The 14,666-nt window shown below is 40.4% G+C and overlaps 1 protein-coding gene across 4 annotated transcripts in view; it reads right to left on the reverse strand.

Moving 5' to 3' along the window:
- Positions 1 to 255: 255 nt before the first annotated feature.
- The window catches only part of SLC2A9 (solute carrier family 2 member 9), a 132,669-nt gene continuing 118,258 nt past the window's right edge, over positions 256 to 14,666 (reverse strand). For all 4 annotated transcript variants that reach the window (XM_054825038.1, XM_054825037.1, XM_054825040.1 and 1 more), the window contains one exon: positions 256 to 2,352. In XM_054825038.1, coding sequence (XP_054681013.1) covers positions 2,095 to 2,352 — 258 coding nt within the window. In that variant the 3' untranslated portion in view covers positions 256 to 2,094. The remainder of the gene's footprint in view (positions 2,353 to 14,666) is intronic.

Consider the following 14,666-nt stretch of genomic DNA (forward strand, 5'->3'; position numbering starts at 1 on the left):
CTTAGCAAGCCTCATGTAACACATGGAATAGGCAACTAAAGCCACTGAAGGATGACACATTCATTTACTATATATATATATCGTTTTACAAGTGGTTATTAGAAGACATCTTTCTTCAGTTTTCACCATAGTATTTGATTAGCTTCTATGTATGGTTATCAGTTGGTACAATCCTGATTCACTCTGTTTCTGAACAGTAGCACCAATATCATAAATCTGATTTTTCATTCTTAATTCTCTTATATATATTTTCCATTTTCTTACTTGTTGCTGTACCTCTGTCCCAGTAAAATAGCATAAATCCTGGCATAAAGGCTCAGATCAATTTTTCTTCCATTGCCCAGTAGTGAAATTGCCCCATTAGGTCAGCTTACAATGTGTGCAGTAAATATGCCACATATAAATAAATCACAGTATAAAACCATATACATAATTTAGTAGTACTAGCTGAACATTAGGATCTCTGATTTTGATTTACAGTATAATTAACAGTGTAAAAAACCAATAAACAGCTTATCACTTGGGGGAATTTGAAAAAAAAAACCAGGTATTGGAAAGCAGTTCTCCATTCTGTGTACATATATAAGAATATACATATTCATATATTTCTATATTTGGAATATATTCATATCTATATACATGATTTTTTTTTCAAAATACCCCCAAATTTATGAACTTCTGGATTAATAAATATAACTTGTGGAAGCAGCTGGCTCTACCTAAATGCTTCACTTGCTTCTTGTGCCTTACTCATGAGAGAAGCTCTAAGACTTACTGACTTTTCATATAAACCACCTATTTAATTTAAAAGTGCTTATTACCCCCTCAGCATCCAGGTACCTAGAAGGATCAAGAAAAACTATTATTAAAATTACAGACTGGAAAGATGATGTTCATAAAAAAAATTCCTATGTGGAAGGGAATGGACCACCTAACCCCCAACAGCCTGCTGAGTCTTTGTATTACGAAATTAAGCAGACTCTGAGGACAGTTCTATGAAGCATTAAATAGCTTAGAAACTTATTAATGTGAACTAGGTCTGGAGCTTCAGAACCTAATGCCCAAATGCAACTTAGTGTTTAAATAAGAAATAGGGACCCAAATTCCTTTGGAGATTTGAGTGTTAAGAAATGACATTTATTGGGTCTCAGAGAAATTTTGGCTCCTAAGACTTTAAAAGGAACTTGAATAGAAAAGCAAAGCAAACAACCAAAAAACCCAACCCTTGGAAAACTTGATGTTTGATTTTTTTAAAATGCTACACCCTACAAGTACCATCAGAGTTCTCTCACTTCACCATGAGGTTTAGTTTTCATATTAAAGCTTGTATAGCTATTCTTAAAAAATAAATTTAAATATATATATCTCTCCAGAGAAATGCAGTGCCAGCAAACCCAGAAACTACAGGCAACTCTATTACTAGTCGATCAGGATTTGCAAGAGAGACAAGGAAACTCATCAGGACCCGGAGCTCTGCATTTTATGAGAAGCTGGGAGATGTTGAGACGAAGCAACTGGAAGTCAAAATAGCTGGAAAAGGAACGGGAGATCGGGGGAGTGTCACGAGTCTTCTTTCAAGTCTTCAATTCTCACCTGCAACTTTAATGACATATTGGGAAACGTGGAGAAATGCAAGCCGGTACCTTCTCAGGGTCGCTTGCATCGATTCTTAGCAGACCCCTGCTGGGATCTCTTCCCTTGTCCCTGCCTCCTCCTCCCCAGCGACTGCACGCACCCCTCCCTGTGAGCACGTGGGGGTGCTCAGCCAGCCACTGCTCACAAACCCCACTCCCCACCACCACTTTGCTTCTCCCAGTCTATATTCCCCACCTCACTCACCCCAGCACCTATTTCACAGGTGCCTGAGAAAACTCTGGCTCTTATTTATTTAATCAGCTGCCGCTACTCCCGCCTCTCATTTCCTCAACCATCACCCTGGCTGCTAACGAATTCACCCGTACTCACTTAAAACATATTCAAGGGGGAAGCAGTTCATGCTGTCACATAAAAACAAAATACAAGTTGTGCATTGCTATAAACATACTGAATGAAAAGAGCATATTTTTCCCCATCCCACGAAAGAGTGGTCTGGGTTTACACAATCCCTTTTTTGGTTTCGCCGTTGTCCACTGCTGACGTGAAGTTCGACTCTTGTTCTGCACTCGATTTCCTCTCTCCCGGGTAGTGGTTCATTTCTTGCATTTCCAAAGATACTTTATTCCTTTTGGCAAATGCCTGGCTGATCTCATTCAATGTCTTATTTTTTGTTTCAGGCAGGACAAAAAACAGGTAGGTAGCTCCCGCAAAGCAGATGGCAGCGAACACTAGGAAGCAGTAGGTCTGTAAACCACCCTGCAAATAGAAAACAAAGGAGATGGTCATTACAAAAGGGACAAAAGTCGTAAGAAAAGCAACATCAGGAATGGTTTGAAAGAACAAATGGGTGGTACGGAGCAATTTTTAACCAAGTACAGTAAGTGCTGGCATTCATTGCAAGTCAGAGCACTTACAAGTTCATAAAGATGCACGAATCGTTAGTTTTTCTAACGCTGCCTGTGGCCCTTGGATAGAAAAGCAGGCTCCTGGCAGAGGCGTGCAGATCTGCAATCTGGGCGACGCTGGGAGATGCCAGACTGAGCTCAGGCACGGCGGGTGCGAGGAGAGCAGGTGGCAGCAGGGCTCCTGCTACAAGCACGGCACAACCGAGCCTCGCGCTGCCGCTGTATTGCTGGAAATGAGGCAGATGTTTCTCCGGCTTGTTCCGCGTACTGCCTCGCAATTGCTAGGTACAAAAAAAATGAGGCATGCTTTTGCAATGCTGTGCACCTGTACATGACACACGGGAAACCTGCCATAGCCAGGGGCATCTGCATCGCAGTGGTTACAAGCTTCGAGGTTTGCAAAATGAACAAGGAAAAAAACCCAAATGACAGACATTTGTATCATTTCTAAGGTTATAGGAGCTTACAGCAGGGGAAAAAAAAAATCCATAAAATATGCACTACTTTCATGCTAGAGACTAGTGTAAGAATTAACTGAAAACCAGGCCATGTTTGAATGTTTTGGATTTTACTTCACTGCAAAAAAAAGAGTATAGACACAAAGAAGTTAATTTATAAACATTATAAAGGCTTGAATCAACTAGCAGGAGTTGCATTTCACTGAAACATAAGTATTTCTCACCTGGTGATTATTAGATCACTTAGTAGCTTTCAGTTAGATTTCAATAGTACAGTTTTGAAAAACATTTGATAATTCCAGTATTGCCAGCTGTGCTTTGTGGAACTAGGAAGAGATTTGGTATCATGGCTCCAGTGAAACCTTTGAGGAAACCCCCCTTCCTCCTCTATTGATTTACCACATTCTGTGTCCCTAAAACAAATGTCCAATGAACATACACTTTTGACTTTATGAAGCTAAGTTAAACCAAAAGTGGTATTTCCAGCTCCAAAAATAAGGCGACCTTTCTGTGGTGCCTTGCGTGAGGTCGTGAGCAGTGAACTCGAGGAGAGCCGGACCCTTCGCACATCACCCCACGTGTTGCAAGGCAGAGGTTACACCAGGGAAAATCACTCAGGATGGAGGAAGCAGACGTGGCTTCCTATATAAACATATTTACAAATGGCATTAAATGTATTTATCTGAAACAATTAAGACAGTGCTAGACAATGATGTAACCCTGACTTTCCACATTTTTCTAACAACACGCCCATCCTGCACTGCAGGACGGTTAAGCTCCCTGCTTTGGGGTTCAAGGTCTATACAATCCCTAGGATTATTTTTATGTTTTGCTTGCTCAATATACATCATATCTGGTGTGGAAGAAGAACATGAATTTGTGTGTGGTACAAGAAAGAAAAAAAGAAAAAAACCCCCTTTTCTGCAGCTGCTTTTTAATTCTACGACCGACTGCCAGCCTGCCTAGTCACAATGTTTTCCATGGATAATTCATTACCTAGTTCAGCCGTTCAACTCCTGTCTGTAATAGGAAAAACTGGGAAGTGCATCCTCTGAAACACTGACTATGGACTCTTGAGATCATCAGTGCTTTTTTTTTTTTTTAAATCCTAGAAGCATGAACTCCCGAGCAACCTGACAATCACAAGCCAAAGAGCACGGGTGATGGGGGGCAGGGGGAATATTCCAGCATGGGAACACATATGACTTTCAAGCTTACACAGAGGCAGAAGCAAATGGATTTAGTAGACAGGAAAAAATAACTTCACAGTGCCTCATAAATCATCCTGTCATGTTAAGAATTCAAATTTTGCATCTGGATCTTCTGCATTTGAAATTGTTGTTCAGCTGAATGGCAGAGCTCCAATCTGGAATCATGTTTTTCCCTTTTTAAAATCTTCATTGAACTAAATCTTCCCTGTGATGAAAATGAACCGTTAATGCCTAGCATGAATAAGCCTGGCAATCAGATGCCACAAGTTATCTGCATTTCTTGGTGGTGCAGCCACAACTTTGTCCCACCTTTCTAATTCCTGTTTATTTATTTGCTGTCCATGATCTAAATTAGTGTTTATTATCTTCTTTGATTCATGTCTCCTTAAAGATTTTCTAATTGAGCTGAACACTCTCATGAGTGCATATTTTATTTGCAATTATATTACATAACGTATTTACATTTATTAGTAATAAGCTTGCTCTCCTTAATTTCTGCGGATCTCTTTAGTAGCAGCCCCCAGGGATCTCCAACTGAAGTTTCACGGACAATACGCTAAAAATTAAATTTTGTTGTAAATCCAACAAATGGGATTGTGGGAAGAGACCAAGACTTTGCACTTCTTGTGTTCAGCAGGATTAGCACAAGGGAGCCCTAATGCCTGGACAGGAACACTGCAGGGTGAACACAAAATGCCCTTTTCTCACCAGCTAGTCTTCAGTCATAACGCTTCCTTAGAGCTGGTTACTATTTTACACACACAGGTAAGACAAACACTCATAATCATTTGCCTTTTGTAACTCATTCAGAGTTCAACTCATATCACCCAAACTTGCATTTGGCACAGAAGAACGTCACGTGTGAATTAAATTACTTGTTATAAGCACGAAACCTTCTACCTACACACCACAGTGATAAAGGATGTAGGACAGAAGTACAGGATAAAGTGGAAGGAAAATGTTAAGTCCCAAATCCTAACTCAATAGAAACCCTTAGGGGGACATGGGTGGGATGCAGCTCAGCCTAGATGTTTCATTCATTTCTATCAGTTTCTGATGTATTCTGACTTGCCTGGTATTGGAGGAAAGATCTGAGGGCTGGAACAATTAATAGACTGGCCACAGCATATCTGATGTGCCTCTCAAGGCATCCTGAAGATATGATAATGTGCAGGGAAAAGGGTGAGTGCTGACTTACTGAATGATGGCTACTACAGAAAAGGTACTGAGAGATCTGACAGGAAAATGGATCTGTATCTTTGTTCCATGAAATTGCTATACCTTCTCTTATTTATATATTATATTATATATTATTTATATTGTGCCCATGAAGCCTCTATCTCTCATTTACTCTTTGACATCTGTAATCTCCAAATCCATAGTTTCTCTTTGTTGTTTTACTCCTTCCAGTTTGCTAGAGACAAGACATCTATAGACACTGTGCAGCTGCCACTCTAGAACTAAAACCCCGGAGTTTTGCTTATCTTGAGCTGGGGTGGGAGTAAAAAACTGAGGAAGAACTTCAGTTAGAGTCTTTGGTGGCAAAGCACAGATACTCTGCAACTCTGTATTTGGCTCACCAGACACGGTCTCAGGATCCTTTGCTGGCACGTGCATTCACGGTGATACGAGAATAATGACTATGTGTAGGATAAAATTTGAAAAGGGAAATATTTTTCTACACTTCGTGACATTATTTCACTAACTACATGGGATAGAAGCCTCTGTTCAAAAACTGAATACTTGTATCCACCTGAAGAGTAGCTTGACTCTTAAAAGATATCAATAAAAAATATCATATCCAAACAGCTGGAAGGGAGGGTTAAAAGAGGAAGGGAAGGGCAGGGGAAGAAGTAAAAGCAAGCCAATTCTGAATAGAAATTCTAACTAAATACAGAATAAATTCAAGGAAGGTACACGGTTTCTGTTACTTCTCAGCTTTCCCATGTAAGGACGACGTAGTTCCTTACACTCAGCTCCTAGCAGCAGCAGCTCTGGCCAGGCAGGAGGCAGGGAGCCAGCCCCGGAATCGTGCCGAGGACACGAACCCCAGCGGGCCTGCGTGGTGGGCGACTGCACACCCTGCCTGTCCCACCCATACCCGCCCCCCCCCGCCACATCCACCCAGGCAGGTCTCTTCAGACCTCAGCACATACTGCTCCGGTTCAGAACAAGCTGTTGCCTTCACCGAGGTGCTCCTCCTCCTCCTCCAACCCCAGACAGGCTTGCCAGAGCTAGGAACACATTTCTTTAGCAGTACTTGCAGCCAGGCTTTTATGCACAAGGTTAGAAACCAAAAGATTAGAAGGAAGACAGAACAAAGCACTACAATAGTCCACGCTTCATAGCTAACATTTCCTCAGTACGCCCTCCTGCACGGACATCCAAGTTTCAAAGTTGCCCAGAGTTCCAGGTGGTTTCCTGAATGACAATGGCACTCTCTCGATAGGCTCACAGATATTTGTTCAGAGTCAAGGTCAGATACACACAAGAAGGTCCTTGAAAGGCCAGGCCTTCCACGAGTTACTGAAGGTCACCTGCGCTCCCAGGTGTGGGCAAGGGAAGAGCAGACATGTTTAGTGATGCAATCTCCCGAGGAAAACACCTTGCATACCTACAGCCTGCTCCTTGTTAGTCAGCAGGCTAATAAAGCCTCTCCAAAGCAGGATTTACACTGGATTTTTCAAGGCTGGTGAGGACTATTGCTATACAGGATATTTAAAAGTTAAGCATAAACTTTTAAACTCATCACCTATTTTCATACCAGCTTTTTAAGGAGGCTATGTAAAACACAGCCAGCTGAATCTTGAACTGCTCATTTTTACGTTCTCTTCATTTTTCTGCAGCTGATCAAGGCTCTGTATTTGTCAAAAAAAAAGAAAAACCAGGAAACGATTTCACCTAAGACACACATGCAATTACCACAAAAAAGAATCAAAGTCGAAGGACTCGAGCAATTCCCCCAAATCACATCCCAGGCGCGGCAAGCAATCAAACCTGACTTTGATGATGAGGTGTAGCTGCATAAGCAAGGTATATGAATAAGTAGGTGCAGCCCAGCTACATTTTCTTAAGCAAAAATGTTAATCAACATATTTCCAGCTTGTGTAGGGCCGTTATACACTTTAGGCAGAATGTACAGGCATTTCTTCCACCTCCCTTTAAATAAAATAGTAAAGAATACTTAATTTTTACCATTATGAACAGACCTAAAGTGCCCAGAATGAATGAGAAAAAGAGCTCATTTTTTCAGGCTAAAAAGTAAACTGAAATAAATAAAAAAACCTGGCACTGAAATGATCAGATTTCTGGTTTTGATTTAAAAAAAAAAAAAAAATTAACAATTTGCCACTTCTAAAGTCTGCTAGCTGAGAACTGTCTTCCTGCTAGTAGCTTACATGCTGTGAACATTGCAGTTTGGAAAAATAGAAAAGTATTTGAGTAGAACATCATCGTGTGCTATTTAACAATGGCTGCTTACTGTACTGACTTAACTCATTCTGTAGCAAAGGTTAAATTCTAAGCAGAACTCTGATACTGAGAACAGGAAAGCAGACATTCTAGGGCAGATACAGCAAAATAAATGAACAAATTCTGAATCAGATTTAGCAAGCCTAAGAAATTCATATTTTTTAAAAAGAACTTTCAGCTCCTCCCAGCAAATGCCAAAATGTGATTCTAAATTCTTAACTTGCAATGTCACAGCCCATTTGGCACTGGCAATGGGTGCTTGGATTTGGAAGTTGTCATGAAGATTAGAGTCATGAGATGGGGTCAAACTGGATTTTGAAGTGATGAGGTCAAATGATAATGGTTAGATGTCTTACTAAAATGATCAGCAGCAAAACAGTTATTCATGTAGACATTTGACTTCACTTTGCTTCAAATTAATATAACCTACTGAAACAAATGGATAAGAGAGTTTGTATTCTTTATCCCTTGTCCTCCTTCCATTTCAGATATAATTTAAGGTTCTGCTGAAGGTGCAGGACAATGAAGAAGGACAGAGCACTAAAATATAATGTATGAAATATATTTCCTAAGTAAAAAATAGAGATATTTCCAGACATGAAGTGCAATTTCAACCCCAACCCTCACACATTCCCTACCTCCTCATGAAAAAGTTAACAGATCCCTGTGTTTTATACTTGAAGTGGGTTGCTTCTAATTAAGAGCATTTTTTTTCATATGTAACCTTCTTTTAGCCTACATTTCGTTTTATCATCTTTGAGGGGAACTTTAGCCATTTCCCTTGATACAGGTGCACTGTAGTTACTTTAAACATCAGATGTACTTGCAAAAGCTTAAAATAGCTTGACTGAGGAAATCCACATATAGGCTTCTGTGCTTATCTTTGCTATTGAAATTCTTATACTGCATAATAGAAAAAGTCAGCAAGTATTATTGCACAGTAAGGAAATAATAAGGAAAACCAAAAGACAATCTTGCTGGGTAAATGAATCTCGATGCATGAGAAGGAAAATCTCAAGTGTAAAAATAAGGAAGAAACAGAGCAGAAGTGCAGGAGAGCCTCCAGCAACACGTACAATGACTCTGAAGTATTATTTCACAGGCAGAAATAAATTAGTTTCTGAAAGGGGGAAGATAAACACACATATAGGGTCTTTGCATCATACTAGCAGGCAGTCTGAACTAAGGCTACAAGTCTTGTAGGACCTGTATCCCATGTTAAACTGAGCTCCATCTGGATCACAGATCCAAGCAGCTTATTTTTCAAGACACTTTAACTAGCCTAAAAATAAAAGAAAATCAAAGTTCGCTCAATTTGTAGCTAATGCCAATTTGTACTCTACTTCTTTCAGATGCCTTCTCCCCTTATATAAGTTAAAAGGTTATATGAAGACGTGAAAATTCAAACAGTACTGTCTCTGAGTTCCTCACTGAAAAACCCAGTTAGTAAAAGTACTCACTATTTGGGGGACATGATGTTCCACCCAGCTTTTTGTTCTCCTTTCCTGTCATCTCAGCATCTGCCTCTGCCTCTCAGCATCAGCATCTGCCAAGCAAAGCGCCAACCCTGACCTCCCTACGCCAGGGCACAAGAATTAGACTTCCACCCACCAGCTCAGAAACTGGGCACAAGCTGACAACGACAGTCTGCCATGAGCTGCACATCTACAGCTGTGTCCTCATTTTATGGCCCTTATGCAGAAAGGGTAGGCAAACATCAGCACTCCACGGCAAGGATTTCTTCACTTTTGAAAAGGTGTTTCCCAGCCACAACTACAGAGGATGTAGGCAGCTCTTCATAACAAATATTTAAAAGTGATTTTTGTCACACATTCTCTATTTACTATATAATCTCCTTCATATCCTCCTTTGTTCATGCTCTTACACTGTTCATGGTTTTAATTTTCTGAAAACAAAGATATTAAAAGGACTTTTTCATTATTTTAAAGTTTTCCTAATATTTTTGCTACGGCTCAGAATACACTATCACCTTGTTGGCTGAACCTTCCTGTGAACACACACGCCATTATGTGGGGGTGCAACAGGACAGACCCAAAACTTTCCATCAATTTCTCAGATATTATTGAAGCCTGCCCCAAATCTAGTGACCTATTTCTCCACCATAAGCAGCACATCATTTTCCATTGCTGGTGAACTGGACAGGAATTACAGAGGTCATTTCTGTGGGTCGCTTGGTTCCCCAGCCTGAAGAGCCAGGCACCTATCTGTAACTTAAGCTTTTTATGCAAGTCTTCACTAAGGTCTGAGTATTCATCTCTGCAACCTATAGCACAATACATACCCGCTTTATCAATATGCCATGATTTCCAACTACAGGGAAACAATGCAAAAAAATAGATAATGGAGGATAGATATAACCATTATGACTTTGTAAAAATTAAGCTTTTTTTTATAATTGGACAAAACATTCAAACTGCCCAGTGACATTTATTAGTCCCTGCAAAAAGGAGATATTCTACGCTATTGCTCTGCCAGAGAGGTCCCAAACATCTTGCAGTTTATTACTATTATTGCCTCAGTCTTACTGCAAAATGCTGCAAGAGAATGATGCCTGTGTATCGCATTTTGGGAAAAGACAAGTCTCTCCCGTGGCAGAAGTAAAAGGGGAAAAATCCCTGCAGTCCTCAGGGACTGTATGTAGGTCTGGCAAGATGAAAAAGAGGTTCCTCCCCTTTCTAAATGAACATAATTTAAGTCCTTTCTTTTTCCTAGGAAACCATAGCAGCAATTCAGTTCTTTGTCATTTCGATAGGGAGCTACATCATCTTCTAGTACAACCATGCGGAGAGATTTGATGACCTCCATCGATCACTTCCCCAACATTTCTAATGATTTCAAAACTCTCTCTTTCTTCGCTGTAGACGTGTAATCCCATGGTGCCAAAGGTAAAAGCCAAACCCCAGCCGAGAGTAAAATCAGCTTTCCGCTTAGTGGACCCGTAATCCTACCTGGGTACTCCTCTGCGATCCCTGGGTATTGGAAACATCTGTATTAGGAGGAAAGCCCAAAGATGAATTGTTCTGGACAATTACTGATGGGATAGAGAGGGAACCAGAGGAGCAGTAACGATGCAGCTGGTCTCTGCAGGGCAGAAAGGTGGAAAAAGAGGGATCTGGGCCGTCAGTTTTGGTTGCTGAGTTGCAGCAACCAGGCAGATATATTCCCCCAGCTAAAGCACGCTCAACAGGCTGAAGGGCACTCGAATGAGGATGGCATGGGGGCTAGCCAAGACGGGTACAAAACGGAGGCAAGCATAAGCTCAGCCAGCTGCTATCACCATACCCCAGGGACAGGGGGGATGTGTGTGGGGCAACGGGGTGAGCAGCAGGCAAAGGTAACACGAGAGAAGTTTACAGAACCAAGTACAAAATCCCAAGAATATTCACAGTGGATAAAAATCACTGATTTCCTTATTTCCTCTCTGGCTTACATCTCCTTCCAGTGTGTTACTGGGGAAGGAAAGTGCGTTATTCTACAATGTAGTTTAGTATATCCGTGCTAAGATTCCAATTTCAATAAAATACATAGCAATTTAAGTACTTCTTGGATACGCTCTGAATATACAGCGTGACTTCTGACACCTGAAAAAGACTCTGCACAGTCTTCTAGAAAGAGAAATTATTACGCCTGAAAACTTCTGGAGAAATCTGCTATGTTGCCCTGCAGTATAACACTAATTTACCATGCAGTCTTTGAAGTGCCTCAGAACAATCTAATGGAACAAAGTGAAATATGAAGTAAGAACGCACCAGCATGTAATGAAAATAACATGTCATGAAAGTAATTGCTAATTATTAATGCTTAGTGATTCTTTGTATTTACATAATACATTATCAAAAAATAAACAGCATCTTGATCTATATCACATATAATTTAAGGTCCTGCTACACCACTGGATTACAGAAGTCTGTCCCTGCAAACTTACTGAAGAGTAACAGCTTAACACTTGCCTACTCTATTGCACCAGAGGTTTTCAAGCCTTTTAGATTATGGTTTTCTGCTCTTGTAGTTTGTTGTCCCCTCTACCTGCTTCAGCTCATTGCATGTATCTCCCCATACAGATACACTCTAATTTCTGATTTACCAAGTGTTCCTGTTCTCCACACTCCAGCACCTCCTCAGCATACCAATTTTTACCAGCTACCACTCACACTAAAATAGAGTTTTGAACCGCAAGCTCCAGCAAAGTCAGGCAAGGCCTCAGATTTTCTTTCCAGCAACATAAAATAAAATATAAAATAAAAATAAAACATAAAATCTAGGGAGGTGATGCCAAATAATATCCACAAGTAACAATTTCAAGTCTGGCTGTATCAATAAGGGTGTGCCTGTATTCATTTGTGTATGTACACATTTACAAGACATGGGTTTTGTTCATCTGAGTGCTTTGGAACTAGTTTCTGTTTATACATGTGCCTATAGAAAGAAAAAGCAGGAGGCTTATGGACAAGCAAGCATATTTGTTTTATATGTTATTTAGCCATTCATTATTCTTCTGTTTAAGAAGTTCTTCATTAAATCAAGGACTGGAATAAATACCCTGTGGGATGATGAACTCCTTATGGTTCGTGAGTAACTTACAGAAAGTCCACTGCTTGAAATACATTCACAGGAACTCTTCAGCTATCAATTAAAAATATATCAAAACCTCTGTTTAACTTCTGTTTAACAGAAGATTAAATAAACAAAAAATTGCAAGAAAGAAAGAAAGAACCTGATGGCTGAATGGTGAAGTCAGCTAAATTTAAAACAGAAATAGATGTGATTTAGAATTCATCACTGAATACCCTATTGAGAAGTATGAAATACACGGGAAACTTTCAGTGGTAACCGAGCACTGCACGTGTGAGAGACACTCTAGTGCAATTCGAAAATACTAATGCAGAAGTAAGTAAGTAAGTGATATTTGACAGCTTGTACCTTAAACCAGACAAGAATATATAGGTTCCTCTGGTCATATTTGGGTGGGTTTTTTTGGTAATGAGTCACTACTGCCAAAGGGAAAATGATCTGTTTCCTCTCATTATCCATAAAAGAAGGAATATATGAAATAGTAATAAGCTTACAGAAGGATGACTAATATAACCTTGAAGGCCTTCAGGTTAGAGATTTCTCAAATTTCTGAGGATGCTTGATTCTTGCCCAAGTTGTTCTGAAATTCACAAGGTTTTCTCTGATGTGTCAGAGAAGTTTAACACTTTCTGATCCTTTTGAACTAAAGAAAATGATCTGTCCTCCCTCCTCAGTTGTTCACAGTTAGACTTTCCTTTCTCAAATATTTTCTCCAGATGGAATATTTTTAGGTTTGCTTTTTTTTCACTCCAAGTTCATTGCAATTTTTGCCACTTCTTCCTCTTAATTTTTCCGCATTTTTCAAGATTATTTAGCCCAAAGCATCATTACAGTATTCCTACTACGCTGTCACCATTTCCAAGGAGAGGAGTAATTGCAGTTGTCTCCTACTTTTTTTTGGAGCTTGGATTCTCCTGCCACCACAACCTGCAGCAGTCCTTGCAGTGACATTGAGGTATCACAGTAACAACAACACAAGAAAGCTGAAGGGAGCCTTAAAGGAGCCACATGCTGTGTGTACTCTTAATGAGAGACACTTTCTGCTCTGAAGGCTTCAAAATGTCAATAAACTCACAGAAAACCCGGAGCACATATGGCAGTCACTCCATTCCCATTACTAAGGCAGCCTCAGTTCTTTGCCAACAAACATCTGTCTGCCCATCTTTCATAGATCTCCAGTAATGGACAAGCTACAATTTCTCCACACATCATTGCACGGTTACACTGTTCTCATGATTAAAAGGTTTCCTAATATCCTGCTTGATGCAGTTATCTGAAAATATAACATGCATTCTCTCTGCTTCATCATCCTTCTTGCTGGTGAAATCACTGAACCGAACAGACCTGGAACCAAGATAAATAGAGAATGGGGAAGCAACTGCAAGTGGGTCTGGCATGCCTGGCAACTTTCTAAACTAACTTGGGTATGAAAGCACATCCCTGCTAGAGCTGTTAGCTGAACTAACTCCTTTGCGATGCTCAGTTACTGCAGAGGACCTTGTGCTGGACCTCATTAAATGCGAACTTCACATTCACTGCAGCAATCAATAAAAGAATCAATTCATTCCAACAGAATTTGATAAAAAGGTTTTATTATGCTTCAGAAGGGTTGCAGAAGTCTGAACAGCGAGGCTCCACTCATATCTGACAAGCAGCAAAAGCCACCTGGGATGGGGCCACGTGCAGCTGAGGAGCTGGAACCTCTGACTGCTATCACTGTTCAGTGCTGACCAAATGGGCAGGCTGCTGGACATGGTGCAGACAGCGATAAAATAGCATCCTCTTTTTAAAAACACATACTACGGTCTCTCAAGTGCTTTATTCTTTCTGTATAACCACAACTAAAAGGAGCATCACACCACCACTGCCATCACCTGACTTTTTGAGCGTGTGGCCTCATTGAGTACTTTGTGCTCAGTCTTGCAGATTAAAGCACCGTATCAGCATCTGGCAGCTCTGCCCTCGATTACATTAGTAAGATTCCCAAGGACATACTACTGGACCAGTAAGCACTACTACCTGTGAAGCTGGGTTCAAGTGCCCTGTTGAAAGTGAAACACACAGTTTCCAGATGAGCAGGGATGCAAATCTAAGTTTCTCACATTTCAAGACTCTCTTCTGAGAAGAGGCTTAGGTGCAAATGCAACCCTAGTCTTGTTTGGGGTGTGGATAAGTAGGGAGAGATAAAGTATCGTTACTGAAGAGTGTACAGCACTAATATAAAAAGGGAACTACAGGCACTAATACTGTTCCCAATATATCCATATTTAGTAATCAAGCAGCTCTGTGCAGGAAAATAGCTTTCCATATTTTCCAGACTAACACCCTTCCCACTGACAGTGATGAGGATGCCCTTAACTGACTTTGACCTTAAAGAATACTTATTCACGTCTACTGTACAAACATTCACACTTTTATGGTGTGGAGTCACT

The sequence above is a fragment of the Grus americana genome, chromosome 4 (assembly GCF_028858705.1).
Source record: "Grus americana isolate bGruAme1 chromosome 4, bGruAme1.mat, whole genome shotgun sequence".
Lineage (NCBI taxonomy): Eukaryota > Metazoa > Chordata > Aves > Gruiformes > Gruidae > Grus > Grus americana.